This window comes from Alosa sapidissima, chromosome 16 (assembly GCF_018492685.1).
Source record: "Alosa sapidissima isolate fAloSap1 chromosome 16, fAloSap1.pri, whole genome shotgun sequence".
Classification (NCBI taxonomy): Eukaryota; Metazoa; Chordata; class Actinopteri; order Clupeiformes; family Clupeidae; genus Alosa; species Alosa sapidissima.
This window is the reverse complement of record NC_055972.1, coordinates 17316937-17332614: the sequence shown is the minus strand read 5'-3', so window position 1 is coordinate 17332614 and position 15678 is coordinate 17316937. Positions and strand designations below refer to the sequence as shown.

General features: G+C 41.2%; 1 protein-coding gene across 2 annotated transcripts; it reads right to left on the bottom strand.

Moving 5' to 3' along the window:
• Positions 1–4154: 4154 nt before the first annotated feature.
• Positions 4155–15579, bottom strand: tmem87b (transmembrane protein 87B). 2 transcript variants are annotated; one of them, XM_042065848.1, is made up of 20 exons: positions 15385–15579; positions 14460–14520; positions 14183–14274; positions 13689–13823; positions 13507–13563; positions 13244–13297; positions 12948–13041; positions 10530–10591; positions 9867–10050; positions 9539–9638; positions 9262–9355; positions 8561–8632; positions 7703–7811; positions 7439–7497; positions 7053–7156; positions 6781–6854; positions 6601–6671; positions 6272–6324; positions 6043–6073; positions 4155–5882 (listed from the first exon to the last, which is right to left on the bottom strand). In XM_042065848.1, exons 1-20 carry the CDS (start codon positions 15550–15552, stop codon positions 5841–5843), a joined length of 1716 nt encoding a protein of 571 aa, XP_041921782.1. In that variant the 5' UTR covers positions 15553–15579; the 3' UTR covers positions 4155–5840. The 2 variants fall into 2 exon arrangements, with proteins under 2 accessions (XP_041921782.1, XP_041921781.1); XM_042065847.1 differs by lacking the exon at positions 8561–8632 and adding an exon at positions 8142–8213.
• Positions 15580–15678: the final 99 nt, after the last annotated feature.

The window sequence follows — 15678 nt, the reverse complement described above, 5'->3', positions numbered from 1 at the left end:
GGCAGCAAAGGCAAAGTATAGCACCCCGAGGCCCACCACTCTATGCATCACTGTACCCAGATGAGGCCTAGAAAACACACACACACACACACACACAGACATGTATCCACCACTAGTCTCTGGTTTTGGATATTATTTAATCGTGTTTTCAGTGAATATGGAGTGAAGCATGGATCATTATGGAGCATCACTTCTGCTGTGATGCTACTAATACTGGTCTTATGAGTAAACTGTTACAATCACAAAAAAAAGATGGCAGAACTTAGTTTTGGCCTTGTCCCTTTGACAAGCACAGTAACTATCAGGAAATTAAGAAAGGATACCTCAGTGTGTTTTTAAATTATACATGTCAAGATGAGAAAAAAGTGGTAATGCTGAACACATGTTCTTGTTCACTCCACCCCCCCTTTCTCTCTGTTTCTCACAAATCGTCCCTTTCTTACTGTAACTCTTCCTCCACTTTATGTCTGTGGCTTTAAATTGCAATAAGGAGATCAAAAGAACCACAAACCCCAGAAGCACATGCCCTGGACGGTATAGCCAGGTCACAGAACAACGGTGCACTCTAACGGCCGTGCGCAATTATTAGTAACATGCCCAGCCCGCTGATCACTGTCTCCCTTTGAAGCCCAGGCATCCACAGACGGTCGGATGCACACATGTTTCTTGAAGTTCCCAGCAGTGAGACATCGCTGGGACAGTGTGTTACTAAGCACCACTCGCCAAGGGCAATAAACACAGCGGATTCCACAGAGTCACAACAGTGAGGCAAAACCATACCAGGGCTCAGAGGCCACAGGACTGTGTTAGCACACAGCACGCTCTCCTAATGCTCTTGTGTCACTCTCATAACAGCCTGACAATGCTCCGACGTCAGTCTTCCAATGCTCACAACTCCCCCACAGTAGTTTACAATGCTCTAGAACGTCACTCTCACAACAGTTTTTACAGTGCTCCGATGTCAGTCTAATGACACAATGCTTTCACGTCATTCTCATTTCAATGTCATAACGCTCTAATAACAGTTTTACAATGCTCTCACGTCACTCTTATAACAGTCTTAAATCAGTCTTTTAATCTCAACAATCTCAACAGTGTTGTCATGGTAGTCACATCACTCTTACAGCGCTTCCAATCTCTACACAACAATTCCACAGCCTTCTCGGAACACATGCAGTATTTTTGCCCTCACAACATCCACAACATGTTTACCATCTCATGACAATGCACATACAACTCAACACAATACCACAACAGTTTGCAACAAGCAATTTGACAACAGTTTTTGACAAAACACTTTCAAAATCCTCTCATAATATTATGTGGCAAGCCAGTGGACCATAACAGTTTAGAACAATATAGTGTTCAGGTTGGTAGGTGATAAGGTAGAGATGGAGGTTTTTGAAGAACTCGGTTGAAACAACCATCTGTGATATTTGGTGATATCTGCTACATACATTCAGGTTGCCTGTATTTGTTCAGCCCTCCAAATTACACATCACATATGTACTGCTGAGAGATACGCCATCTATCCTCCTTCAAATCTCCCTGCTCCTGGACATTCTGGGAATGTCGTATGAAATTCTTGGGAAATCCACTGAGTCCTGAAACACTAGAGTCGTTCTCTTCCCCCCACTGAGTCCCTCTATAAAAACAGAGGGGCCGCACAGTTTGTTAGTCAGTCAGTTATTTCAGAATGAAAAGGGGAGTCCGTAAGAGAATTTTTTTTTTTTTGTTCGGAATACACTGCACAGGAAAGGAAAGAGAGGTCACAGAAGAGGATCACTTTTCATGCAGAAATGTACATTGGGAGGGAATCCAAAAGGCGAGTGAGAGCAGAGAGTGAGCATATGTCCGTTTGTCCCTGTGTGCCTATCTCAGCCATCTGCAAACGGCCACACGACACCTTCAGATCACAGGGGTAGAGACTGATCACAAACCCACCAAAGTATTGTTTCTTCAATCCCCTCTATACAATGTAATTATTATAAGATACGTCTTGTTACACAAGACTTGGAGAATGGTTAACAAATACAAAATATTAAATTAAATAATGAATTATGTTCAATGAATACACAGTTGTACCTGTGCATTCATTTGACTTTGCATTGCCTTTTCCCCCAAGCTATCCCTATTCTGTGCTCTGCATTCACCAAGACCTGTCATGAGGAAACAATAAACAAATTCCACCATTTGCACGGAATGTTGCAAATCAAACCCTTGCCTCCAAGAACAGTTTTCATGGTCCAAATCATGTTTATGGAAACATTTACAGCCCTCCCAGAACCCCCATTGACCAACTTGCTTGGCTTGGTTCTGGTTTCACAAGAGCTCGCCTTTTTCCAGTAAGAAATAAACACATCAATAATGTGAAGAGCTAATAAGAGAATGATAAATGTGATCAGTCCCTCAACTACCAGCTGTACTTTATCTCCTAAATGAAATTCATTGGAATCAATTGTCCATAGGGAGGTGTGTAGTGTGGAAGAGGTCACTAGAAGATGATGGACAGCGCTCTCAAAAATCATTCTTGGTTATTGGTCATCATTACCTCAGACATTTGAGAATGATCAGTAATTCCACTTTTCATATTAGCCCTTGACTGTGTTTTCTGGAAATTACTGTAAAGCAAAAATAAATCGAGGACTATTTGCCGCTGTCTAACACGCCCATGTACAATGTCATATGTGCACTTACATATTTGTACTTTACAAGGGCACATACAATGAACCCAGTCAACTTTGACTCATACACTAAGGTAAACAGGGTTACTCTGTAGGAGCATATAATCCACTCCCTGTGGCCTTGGAGCCCACCCCAGCGCACGCGCGCACACACACACCAAAACACACCCTCTCTAACCCCAATCTACTTCAACCGAAGATTTACACAACCCACCCAAAGAGGCTCCTGCATCAATCTGGCTGGTCAAAGGTTACGGCCCCTGGAGAGTTTATCAGGAGAAAGAGGCCTTTAGGGCCAGAGAGAGGAGTGGTGTCCAGGGATTAGAGTCAGAGGTGCCTGTGTCTGTGGCTCAGGCTGATGTCATTGATGCGCTCCTCACTCAAGCGCTAGACCCCAGGTGAGCTTGTGCTAAGACATGAGTGGGTTGATTTGAGATGAATCGTGTCAGTGTTTTTTTTATGAAGAGGTCTCAGAGCTGTTCTGGTGGAGAGCTCACTTACCTCTGCTGGCCAGCGTTTAAAGACCCGTTCTCTTTGCTTTCATCGACCCGACATTAAATGTGGTCATCGTGGGAGTCAATAGCGTCTTTCTGAGTGGACAGCTCAGCTTTGATGGCAACTCCATTTAGATGCTTGATCAGCAACCTCTCTAGAATGCCTAGAAAGAGCAAGTAATGTTTGTGAATCATTTCTCCATCTCGCGGTAAGCAGTTTGTTTGCCACAAGCTATCACATGATATCGTTCAACAGAGATTATCTGAGCAAGTACAAAGAGCTTATTAATGGCTTATGACTGCTTGTTTGCACAAATGGGTGATTTGGTCTTGGATTTTGATATTTTGGTTTGACACTACATCTAGACATTTTGTAAAGAAAAAAAAACATGAAAACCAAAAAATACTGTGTATTCCAGAAAAAACAAAAACTTGTTTACTCTGAATGTGTCCTCTGTAAATCGGATCCATATTATGGTAGGCTACTGATTATGTTTACACACAATATAAACGTGTCAGGAATCTCTTGAATCAAATGCTTTTAAAACTCAGTTACAACTGAGAACACTTATCATTCAGTTTTTTGTACTACTTTCCCACCTTGAGTGAAATTCAGATAAATGAAGGACCATTGATATTGAAGCTTGGATGCCCCCTTGTGGAATCAAGCTGGTCTAAAGGTAAGCAATCGCACAAATACAGGGGCCAAAATCCGAGATGATGCCCATCAGAACAAAGGTTGATTTCTCACAATTCTGTATGAAACAGATGTCGAATGCAATCTGTAAACATATATGTCAAAGTTCCTATAGGTTATTGAACAAAACTGCAATGATAAATGGAGAAGTTAACAGGGGTTAACTTGTTCTTTGTGCTATATTTGCAGTATCTGAATAGTGGAAATTATCACCGCCGAGAAATGGAGCTATATGTAAACCAAGGAGTATGTTTATGCTTTTCACCAAACAACATGATATAAATATTTAACCGTTTATTCATTACTTAACCAAAACAAATTCATTTTTTATAAAGATGGAAAAACATGCTTTGTATGTTCATACATCACACAGAAGCATATTTTTTGGTAAAAATAGGAGTTTGTCTAGAATGAATGGATTTGTAATATCTCAGCCACCAACTTGAGGTTTCTTAGAGGATGGAATGGAAAAGACTACTTTGTTCAACTATTAGTGAAATGCTTCTGCTGAATGAAATCCACAAACCACACTGCTAATCATGATCAACCAGACTCGAGATCAGTCCTGAAAATGAAAATGCCGCAAGATGCTGTGAAACTCATCTCCAGCCAAGTCTTCTGCCACCTCAGCCAGTTTGTGCATCACAGGATATACAGAATATACCCTGAACCTAGAAAAAAAAAAAAAACTACAGAGTACACAGCTCTCTGTACGACCTCTGACTTCGGTAGAGAACACTCTTCCCACACTCTGTGGACATCTCTTGGAAAGGGATAACAGTCATCCAATCACATATTTACATGACCCCCCCCCCCCCAAAAAAAGAAGAAATATTAATATTGAAGGTTGTACAGTACAGTCATAAAACAGGCAGGGTACAGAATGAGGATCAGGAGTATTCATGTCATAACAACAAAAGCAGAAATAAATTAACCAAGGCGTTTCTGTGATCGTTAAGTACACTTCTACATAAACAACATACAAGGACTGATGAGCAGAAGGAAAAAAGAAAAGCTGATGAGCTGAAGGAGGACTATCCTAGCTCTAAAAATCAAAGCATTTATATTGCTGTAGTGTCCAAAGATGGGCAGGGCCTTTAAGCTAACACACCTAGTGCTGCATTAACACTGCAGCTACAATCACGCCCCACAGCAGTTATGCATATTTCAAGTCACAGCTTACACACAACACGTATATAAACTCTGAGGCCCAGCCTGTGACAGCATGACAAGCCGACAGACACACACTCACACAGAGAGACACACACACACGCAGAGACACACACACACACGCAGAGACACACACACACACACACACACACACAAACAAAGATCTCAGACACATTTACAGTATTTCACATTACATTTTCAAACCGAAGCAAACCTGCTTCATACCGACACATAAATAACACTTAGTGTATGCAAACAAAAAGAAAGAAATATAATCTCGACTTTGGTCAACCAGAACTGCCACTCATCATCGTAAGTTACTCGTTCCTGTCACGCAAACTTTCCAACGGGACACACAGAAGTAAAAAACAAATAAACAAACCAGACACGGTCATGATAAGCTAAGATTTTTCTTAGCTCCCTCGTATAGTGGACAAAATGAGGGTAGCTTTGTTTGTTGAAAACGTTACTGAATGACGTTGGTTAAACATATTTTTAAACAATGGTCAGATCACCAGGTGCAAGATGGTGACTTGTACACTTTCATGAAGGAACTTTGAGGTATAACCACCATCAGAATGAAAAAAAAAGAGAGAAAAGAAACACGCTCGAGGCCTGCACCCGCCATCAGTTGTTAGCTGGGCAGATCTCCTCTCCTGCCCCTGTCTCTGCTTCAGCCACAGCAGCCTGGCTTTGCTTAGTGTTAATACGTCCCTCTTGAGCGGCCACTGGTGGTCTGTCCGATGGGGGAGCCACTATGAGGAGGGCAGTGTAGCACTGTTTCCTCCAAGAGAACTACTCCATCTTGGACATTTCGTATTTTGTCGTCATGATTTCCTAAAAAACGAGAGAGAGAAAAGCATGTCGAAGAATGAATAGACGTACAAAATACCTCCCTATGCATGAAAAGGACAAAAACAAATGAATGAACAGTGCACAGGTAGTGCTACAGGGGCATAATTAAGTGGAAGTAGGTCCAAATGGAGGAAACACAAACCTCATCAGAGTCCAGAAGAACAGGAAGTGCCCTAAAAAAAGACACAGTAACACAATTTACCCTTTATGTACAATTTAAATTCAACTCTACATTTTAAAGACAAAGAATGCTTCCATTCCATTGTTGGGTGGTTTTCATCATTCACAGCTAGTGGCTAACAGAAGACCTGTCCCACTGGGCCAAGGCAGTTCTTATTGGTGGGAATGAGAGGACAGGGCAGGCCACTTACACATCCGACAGCGAGGTAGGAATATTCTCCTCCACCCACTTCAAGTCATCATCCTGTAATAAAGCAGAAACTGCATGAGACAGGTGTGTATGAATGTGTGTGTGTGTGTGTAACGATGCATGTGTACATGAGTCTTGTTGGTGTGTCTAAAATACCAACAATATTCTGAAAAAGTGAAAAAGGGTGGAAAATAAATCACACCGTCTCAAATATTACTACTCAAATATCAGCAGAAAATGCAAAAACTGCTACCAATGGACTGATGTGATTCTGCCCATGTTAAGATATAATGGAAGTCTCTGTGTCGGTGTGGTCTGGTTCATACTCACTGGGTTGGCCGCAGGTTTGGCTGCTGTTCCATTAGTCTCATTCTTGGACGTTCTCAGCTTTATGCCATCAGCTGGACAGAAAGGACAGACAGACAGACAGAAGGGACAACTGTTAGCAACTCACAGCCACGCCACCCTCAGAAAGATCTCATCATCTCCTAAACCCTCTCATCACCATACCCATATTAGCAGACACGAGAAACTCCTCAATGTCTTCGTCGTCCGAGTCGTCCATCAAAGGTGTGAATGCATACCTAAGCACGTCATAACACAGAGAAAGCCTTGATTTCATTCACCATCGAAAGACCATACCTCAATGCTGACTTAGGCTACATGTATGGGGGGCAGAGCAGATACTATGAGGAAACTCTAGCAACAAAGAGAAAGAAATGACAGCAAGTTAAAGCAGTGACATCATGGTGTATGGCTGGTCACATTGAGGCAAAGCTGACCTTTGATTGTTTGCAGAGGGCCTCCAGAGGAACATGATGACCAGCAGGATGATGGAGAACAGGAACCTCCAGAAAGCATCATCCACCCACAGCTCCATCCAGTCCTAGAGAGAGAGAGAGAGAAAAACAGAGAGAAAATAAGAAAGAGAAAGAAAGAGAGAGAGAGAAACAGAGAGAGAAAGAAAAACAGAGAGAAACAGAGAAAGAGAGAGAATGAGAGAAACAGAGAGAGAGAGAGAGAGAGAGAGAGAGAAAAACATGTTGAATGTGAAACCCTGACAGTTAAGGTGTAATCTGTGTGACCATCACACACCTCAGGCATATGTTCTATAAAGAGTTACATCGTGTAGTTTATTGCAAAAGCAAAATCAATCAGTTGAACTCACCGACTGACAATCTGCAAAGCGGAACTTTTTCGTGGTCCACACCATGAAAATGATGGAGGCTGAAACAAAGGATAGAGATGAGGAGTCAGGAGAAAACTAAACTCTTCAGACAGGGCTGAAAATGATGATTATGTGGTGCTTCTTCCCTCTGGTATTTTGACCAAAGTATGACAGGGATGTTTTAGCAAGACCTCGAGAAACTATTTAAAATTGTGGGAAAATTTGACCTTTCAATTCACTGCATTTCACTCGTGCCGTACTTACCAATGACCGCGAAGATGAGCGTGTTGGTGAAGTGTCGATACAGGGACAGCTTGACAGGGTTCCTCCTCAGCTTAAGCGTCTTAATGGTTTGGGCCAAGCTTACAAATATGTATAAGGTGGTCAAGGATGGATGACGCATCACAGCTCAAGAAGAGGTTCATCTCAAAACAAACACCATCAGGACAGACCCGTGCATACCCCACATGCACATCCAACATACAGTAACCACCCAACACAATAACAATCTCTTACACTTCAGCCTGATAGGCTAACCCCTATACTTACCCACCAATCTCTCTTCCGCTCTTACACACATGCGCGTACGCACGCACGCGCACGCACGCGCACACACCCTTACACACACACACGCACACACACACGCACACACACACACCAGCTGAAGCGAGGAGCCCGATAGAGGAGCAGCTTTAAAGGATATCCACCAGCAGAGAGAGGAGTCAAGCAGAGCCAGGGGAATGTTGGCCAGCAGGGCCAGGTCAGAGTCTTTGGCCTGACGGTGACCATCGAGGAGTCCACAGGGAGGGGCGGAGAGAGAGACAGGGAACAGGTGCGGAACCCAAAGAGAGCAGAACCCCAGGAGCAGAGCCGGACAGAATGGATGGTAAAGAGAGGCGAGACAGAATTACCTCATACCAGCGCAGAAGCCACCAATTATCACTTGCAATCTACCCTCAATGCACTCCATCAACGTACCCATCAAAACTAGATCATGCTCAGTTATACATATTAAACACTGTTTAGATTCCTTATTACCAAGCTGTTTTGCTCACTAGCATTGCCCTCTGGGTAATGTGTCTAGGGTGTGCTACTTCCTTGAACTACCCATCCAAAGGATATGTACCAGGTGGCAGAGGAGTCAAGCATGGCTAGACCGATGATCGCTATGAGATTAGGCGCATTGTCCCGACCCTTTCAGATACAGAAAAATACAATCTAAGCATAGGTACCCATAACCCTTTGTAAATAATAATGTTACCGTCTTCAACCTGTTACTACGTGCAATGTGTGACCACCAATGGACCGTTCATAGAGTCCGTTCACCAATTTGCACTAACATAACCTCACCACTGTCTCAAAGAGACATTCCTCTGTCTGGACACACTCTGTAAAGTGACCAAAACTAACAGAGAGCCGCTTTTACACGGCAAGGCATCTGTGGCCCCATGAATGGACACACTTTGGAAAGGGTGGCCGAATATTCCAAATTGGCAATTCATCCGCTTCTCCAGCTGGCACAGTCCTGCTGCACGCTGTGCACTTGCCTAAATGCTGTGACTGTTAGCAGCACCTCCCTCAGGCATCCCAGCAGGGACAGGACAGAGAGTCATCATTTATCACCGTCATGAGCAGTCTCATTTGAATTTGTGTTTGTGTGTGTGTGTGTGTGTGTGTGTGTGTGTGTGTGTGTGTGTGTGTGTGTATGCGTGTGTATGCGTGTGTGTGTCAGAGAGAGCGTGTGTGTGTGTGTGTGTGTGTGTGTGTGTGTGTGTGTGTGTGTGTGTGTGTGTGTGTGTAATAAAGCTGGAGCTGCTCTTTACCCCTGTGATCCTCAGGACACCTTCAATGGCAGCAAAGGCAAAGTATAGCACCCCGAGGCCCACCACTCTGTGCATCACTGTACCCAGGCGAGGCCTAGAACACACACACACACACACAGATGAATCCTTGTGTACAAAGAAAACATATACAAACAAACACACACACTCACACAAATGCAGATTGATGCCCACTGGCAAAAACACAAGAACAGAAACAGAGTCAGATACACTGCCAGAAGACGTGCAGGTTCTGGACATTGGTGGCAAGGAGACTCACTTGACTATGCCATATCCCAGACTGACAATGATGACAAGCAGGCGAGCCAGAGTCCTCTTCAGTGCCGAGATGAGCTCTGCGAAGATCAGCAGGCCTTGGGCTGCAAAATGATCACACCAGATTGTTTGAATGCCAGCAATGTCCTAAATAGCTGAAAGCTAAAAGCCACTGCATAGCTCGACACGCAACTTACAAAATTAGCATTTTTTTCTCTGACCAACTTAAAGTATGCAAGACAGTCATTAGTAAACCAACAAGTTATTATCCGTAGGACTACGGCCTATGCAACACTCTGTTAATGCACCAGGAGACTATAACGTCCACTCACTGGCTTCCCCCACAGCGTTGGTGTTCTCGTATTCGGCACAGAAGACGGCCATCTCCACCATGCCCAGGAAGATGACGCCGGCAATCCAAAACTGGATCCTCAACAGGTCCTTCCAGTAGCAGGAGGACCAGACGAACCAGAGCAGAGCGTAGAGAATGTACACTATGCACATCACCATGTAGAACTGGCCGATGGGGACAGGGCACACAGAGAGTGGGAATTAACATGTGTGGCATACTCATGTAATTGTTGAATGTAAAATCTGTTGTGTCACACAGGTCCATAAGTATTTGCACAATCGTAATGGTAATTTTCCATGTGCACACCACCAAATTGGATCTGAAACAATGCTATCAAGATGTGATTGAAGCACAGACAGCCATTTTCATACATTGTGACCCTATGTTTGTTTATGCAAATATCATCACTGATTGCATTGCTGAACAACCTCATCTAATTAGTTGAGCCATGCAGAATGAGACATTTCATGAGATATATGAGAGTGGCAGATAAATGATCCTGCAGTGAGTTCCTTAGCTGGTTGCCATGGTAATGGCTCAGCATCACATTAACTATAACAGAGACCACCACCAAAACTCCATGGTGCTGGACTATTCTATCTCCGAGGCGAAAAAAAAGTGTATTCAGAATGATGTAACTCACAATCATCAGGGGCCACTCGGTGACAGAGATGAAGCCATGTGTGCCCTTCATCACCAGAACGGCTGGAGACACAGAAACAAACACACAAGAGAATTTTACTTCTGTCTGTCACATGTTCCTGGCACCTGCCATTTTGGATATTAGTCCAGTCATTTTAGGAGAAAGGGTTGAACAAATTGCAACACAAGCAAACTTAACTGATTTTGTATCCTCAATATGTTCTGAGTAAGGGAAAAAAAGCCCCGAAGAATCCCAATAGGGGAAAGTTTAGAAAAATACCTAAATATACCCTATTCATGCGCCTATACAGAATTTTTCTCATGCAAATAGGGGAAAAAAATTAACCTTCACATATCACCATGAAAATTACTGAGTTGATTACTTACATCAAGACAAACAAAAAAATGTATTATAAGTTTTTTGAAATTGTTTGTTAACATGGGCAAACAGGGCATAATGTAATTATGTATAGCTAATGTATAGTGACCCAAAACTAATTGCAACATTTGACAAACAAATTGTCCAAGGCATGGAGGAAGATAATACATGTCTTAACTGGTATTATATATCATCTAGAGGGTATATTCTTATAGAAAATATATAGTTTATGGTGTTTAATTTGTTTTCCCTGGACAGTATAGGCCAAAATGTATCCACTTTACACTAGATTCGCCTTTACAGAATAGAGGGCAGTGTATTGTGCATGGCATGGAGGAAGATGGGAAATGTTAGATGGTGTTATATCTCCTCTGGAGGGTATATGCTTTCAGAAAATATATAGTTTAGGGTGTTTAATTTGTTTCCCTTAATAGTGCAGGCCAAAATGTATCAGCTGTTCACTTGATTCGCCTTTACAGAATAGAGTATGTGTTATGCATGGTATGGAGGAAGATGGGACATAAGTTGATTGATGCTATATTTCATGTACAGTGCATATACTTATATTATAGAATATGTATAGTTTTGACTGTTCTATGACTTTGGTAAAACCATGACCCATGCATAGGCATGCATTGTTAATTATTCATCTTAAACTATATTTATTAGTATAGCATTTTTGCCAGATGTCACAACAATAGAGTCACTTGGAGGCTAACTGCAGTTATCCCATCTGCACCCTTCTGTCGAATTAGGACATGATCATGTCCATCTTCAACTTTGCCTTCACAATTTTCCTGCATTCACTAACATAAACATACTGTGCTGTCCGATTATTGTTTTAGACAAAAATTGTGCAAAGTAAAGGGGCATCATACAGGCCCCTCTGATTGGACAGACAGTATATCAGTCAACCCCTGGGCAAGAGGTCAATTACTATAAGACTTGCAAAATGATGGACTGATACTTTAGTGTGATATACTGTATGTTTCAGTGACCTCTAAATCAGATTACGTAAACACCAAAACCACTTTCCTAGGCTGAATAATGCTTGACTATGTGTTTGTACAGATTACATATTGTGGAACACTTGCAAAATGCAAAAACACACTTGGCTCTATTTAAAGATTCAACAACCATTTCCATTGATTCAATGGGCCACAATGTAAAAATAGACACCAATTCTGCAACAAACCAGTCTGAAATAAGCCAAAGAAATTCACTCTTTGAAAATAAAAGAATGTTTCTCAACAATGCAAGATTCTAAAATTCCATGTAATGTTAGATGGGGTCAGATATCCTTTAGAATGTGTATTCTACAACATTCTAATTACAGTTTTGTCAGTATTTGCTGAAGAATAATGCATAAGTATATATATACTTAAAACAACCCTCATTTTAACATATTTCCACCAACTGGATTTTCATGGTCTTTTACTATGGTGTAAAGATCACCAATTGAAATATAAAAATGTGAAAATAAATTCTGTTGCAATTAGTTTTGGGTTAGACCTTTGCCTGGACTATTAGCTCCGTTGTGGTATTTTATATTAACTATACGTAAATACATTATGCCCTGTTTGCCCATGTTAACAAACAATTTCAAAAAACTTATAATACATTTTTTGTTTGTCTTGATGCAAGTAATACACTCAGTAATTTTCATGGTGATATGTGAAGGTTAATTTTTTTCCCCTATTCACGTGAGAAAAAAACTGAATAGGCGCATGAATAGGGTGTATTTGGGTCTTTTTTTAAACCTTCCCCTATCGGGATTCTTCGGGGCTTTTTTTCCCTTACTCAGGACATATTGAGGATTCAAAATCAGTTAAGTTTGTCTATGGACCCTTTCAAGAGAGTTCCATTATCAGCATCATAGTTGGCCCCACAAGACATAACATTCCATATGTTATCTTAATGCAGAGGAAGTAGATTGGGGCCCAAATAGAACGTTCAAGCATTGTTTTTGTTTACCTTGTTGAAAGGGTCTATATCTGCAGCTCAGCACAAGATATCTAGTTCTACAGCAGTCCTGCTCACCTGTCAAATTCCAGTCAGATTCTGGCTTGGTTGACGTTATCTTGACTACCAGCAAGTAAGGACCGTCTCTCCATGTTGTAGCAATAACATCAGCCTTTAGGAAGATAGCCGTTATCAAATTATGGGGAATTCATGGACTGCAAACTACTAACTTACATCTTAATATTTATTTAATATGACACCAAATGATCTGGAATCAGTTGTACTGAATGTATTGTACTATTTTGCAAATAGCGCAATGTAAACATTTCATGGTGACAAAAGTATTTGCATAATCTCCAGAAATAGGGATTTACCGGAACTCCCTGTTTGTCCGCTTCTTCAGTCAACCACTTGGTGTCGTTTTCTTTCTAATTTGACACAAATGGGGAAACAAACAAAAATGCAAAATTTGTTCTCATACATTCAGGAATACTGAAATTCCATTTAAGCAAATATTGTTCTCATACATTCAGGAATACTGAAATTCCATTTAAGCAAAATTTGTTCTCATACATTCAGGAATACTGAAATTCCATTTAAGCAAATATTGTGAACTGGGACTTAAGGGACCTCTCACATGTACTGCGTTGTCTTGTAGTGGTGGTTCTACAATGCGGGGTTCCGCTTTTGTTTTCTGAGGAGAGAAAGAAATTACATGAAAATGAATCAGATAAGGGGTGCAGTTTTAGTAATGGAACGAAAAAAACATAAGGCATCTACACATGCAACTTCCACACTTTGAGTGCGGACTGAACTTACATTTAGACTGGCAAACATGGACATCCCCTTATAGCAAGTTATGGGTTTATACTCATGCTCAAGGTATTCCCCACGACCTAATGGACTGGGGTCTAGACCATCACCCCTGGCTAGAGGAGTCCGTTCATACATTTCCTGAAGACAGAAGCCCCCACAACAATAATTATTATTATCGCAATCACAATGCTGTTCAATTACAGTAAGATTAGATTAAACTAGATTAATCTTAGATTAGATTTAACTTTATTGTCATTGTGCAGAGTACAGAAGTGCAAAAAAGCAAACAATACAAAGTGCAAACAATACAAAGTATAGGTGGTGCATAGACAGGGCACGATTGTACTGTAGACAGTAGTATACAGTTGGTTTACAGAAGGTGGTTTATAGTTTTATAAATAATATATGTGCAGTGTATTAGCAGTGACAGATATGTACAGTACTATGCTATTAAATCATGAGCAGACATTTTACACTCACTGAGCAGTATGACTTACTTCAAGGTTGTTGAACTCATTGTGACAAGGGTAGAACTTTAAAAACCAATGAATGGTGAATTTCACCTCTTCTGGACAGCTGAAATATGGTACTGAGATATGGAAATAAGACAGCAAGAATAAGTTCCATATTAAACAAATATTTTTTTAAAGAGCTTGTGTGTGCTGTTGGTTGAAAAATGAGGGAATAGGTGGAAAAAGAAACATTATTTTGTGATATTGTTATGCTCCGCTTAAAAGTCACACACGTTGAAGGATTAGTTAAAAGTTCACATACCTGTCAATGTTATATCTGTTCCACTGTACATGGATTTTCTTATAAAAAACGGTTTGGATGTCTAAAACGGAATAAAAGCCGATTCATAGATATATTTACAGCAAAAATGAAAAAGGCTCAACTCACTGTTATTGCAAATGTCTCGTTATTATCAGTCAAACGTGTCGTTCAGGTTTAATGACATTACTTGGTGTAAGCCTATCGCTTTACAAAGCTTTCCACTGACACTGGAGAGGTAATTTCAATGGGAAGTTAAGCTAACTTGGGTTAAATAATTCAGTGTGTGTCATGAAATGGTAATATACTGTAGGACTACTTAAATAGAGAAATAATAAACAACAAAAGCATTACTTATTTCAAAAGAACTTTTCCCATAACATCTATGATTCCCACTGTCTGTAGACGCTTGCCAAGACATTTAGATTCTAGGAGTTGCCTATAGTCTGGCTAACAAGCTAGCCGGTTAGCTACAGTAATAACAAATCCCAACACATAGTTGTCTGCAACAACTGAAAGTGTTTGTCATAACCCTGTACTTGCTAGATAGCTGGTGGAATCAGTTAACATAATGATTGGTATCCAAGTTCAGTGACTAGCTAGTGTTGATAAAAGTATTCATACTACGTTACTAAAATAGCTAGCAGCTACCTATCTAGCCAGCTAGCATAGCGCAGCTGGCAGGCTCCATCAAAGAGACCACCTTAGATCCCAATCACATTTTGGCTCACAAAGAGTCGCAACACAAAACGAAAAGCATCACTTTCAAGATAGACGTTGCTAAAAAGCTGGCACATACTCCCTAACTGATTAGGCTGGGTGAAGTATCACACCGAGCTTGCCGCACAACGGTGGCTGTTAACGATAGCTAATATTTGCTAACGTTAATAAGACAGGTTTGTGTTAACGAATTGATAACAATACTTACATTGACAATGGTAAATGTCCATTTCCCAGTCTCCGGGGCTGCATCAATATCTGTCACACAACAACTTATTAGGATCCCTGAGAGAAGCAGCATCCAAGGCTTCTGTAAAATATTTCTACAGCAGCCCATCACACAGTGCTGCACAGATGCAGCCATATTTTCTGTCATGTGGCTAGTAACGTTAGCTAGCTAACACATTTAACGTAGGTCAGTGGTCACTGCCAACTCACCTGAAGGAGCGACGTCAGTGTTACCTGAATCCTGAGGACGTGGTGTGTAAGGGGCCAAACCAGC

Coding starts and splice junctions, on each gene's coding strand:
- tmem87b (XM_042065848.1), bottom strand. CDS start 15,552: ATGACAGAAAATATGGCTGCATCTGTGCAGCACTGTGTGATGGGCTGC. Junction 9,356..9,538: donor CTGGGATATGGCATAGTCAA/GTGAGTCTCCTT, acceptor TGTGTGTTCTAG/GCCTCGCCTGGGTACAGTGA. Junction 7,812..8,560: donor ACTCCTCTGCCACCTGGTAC/ATATCCTTTGGA, acceptor ACCACCTTATAC/ATATTTGTAAGCTTGGCCCA.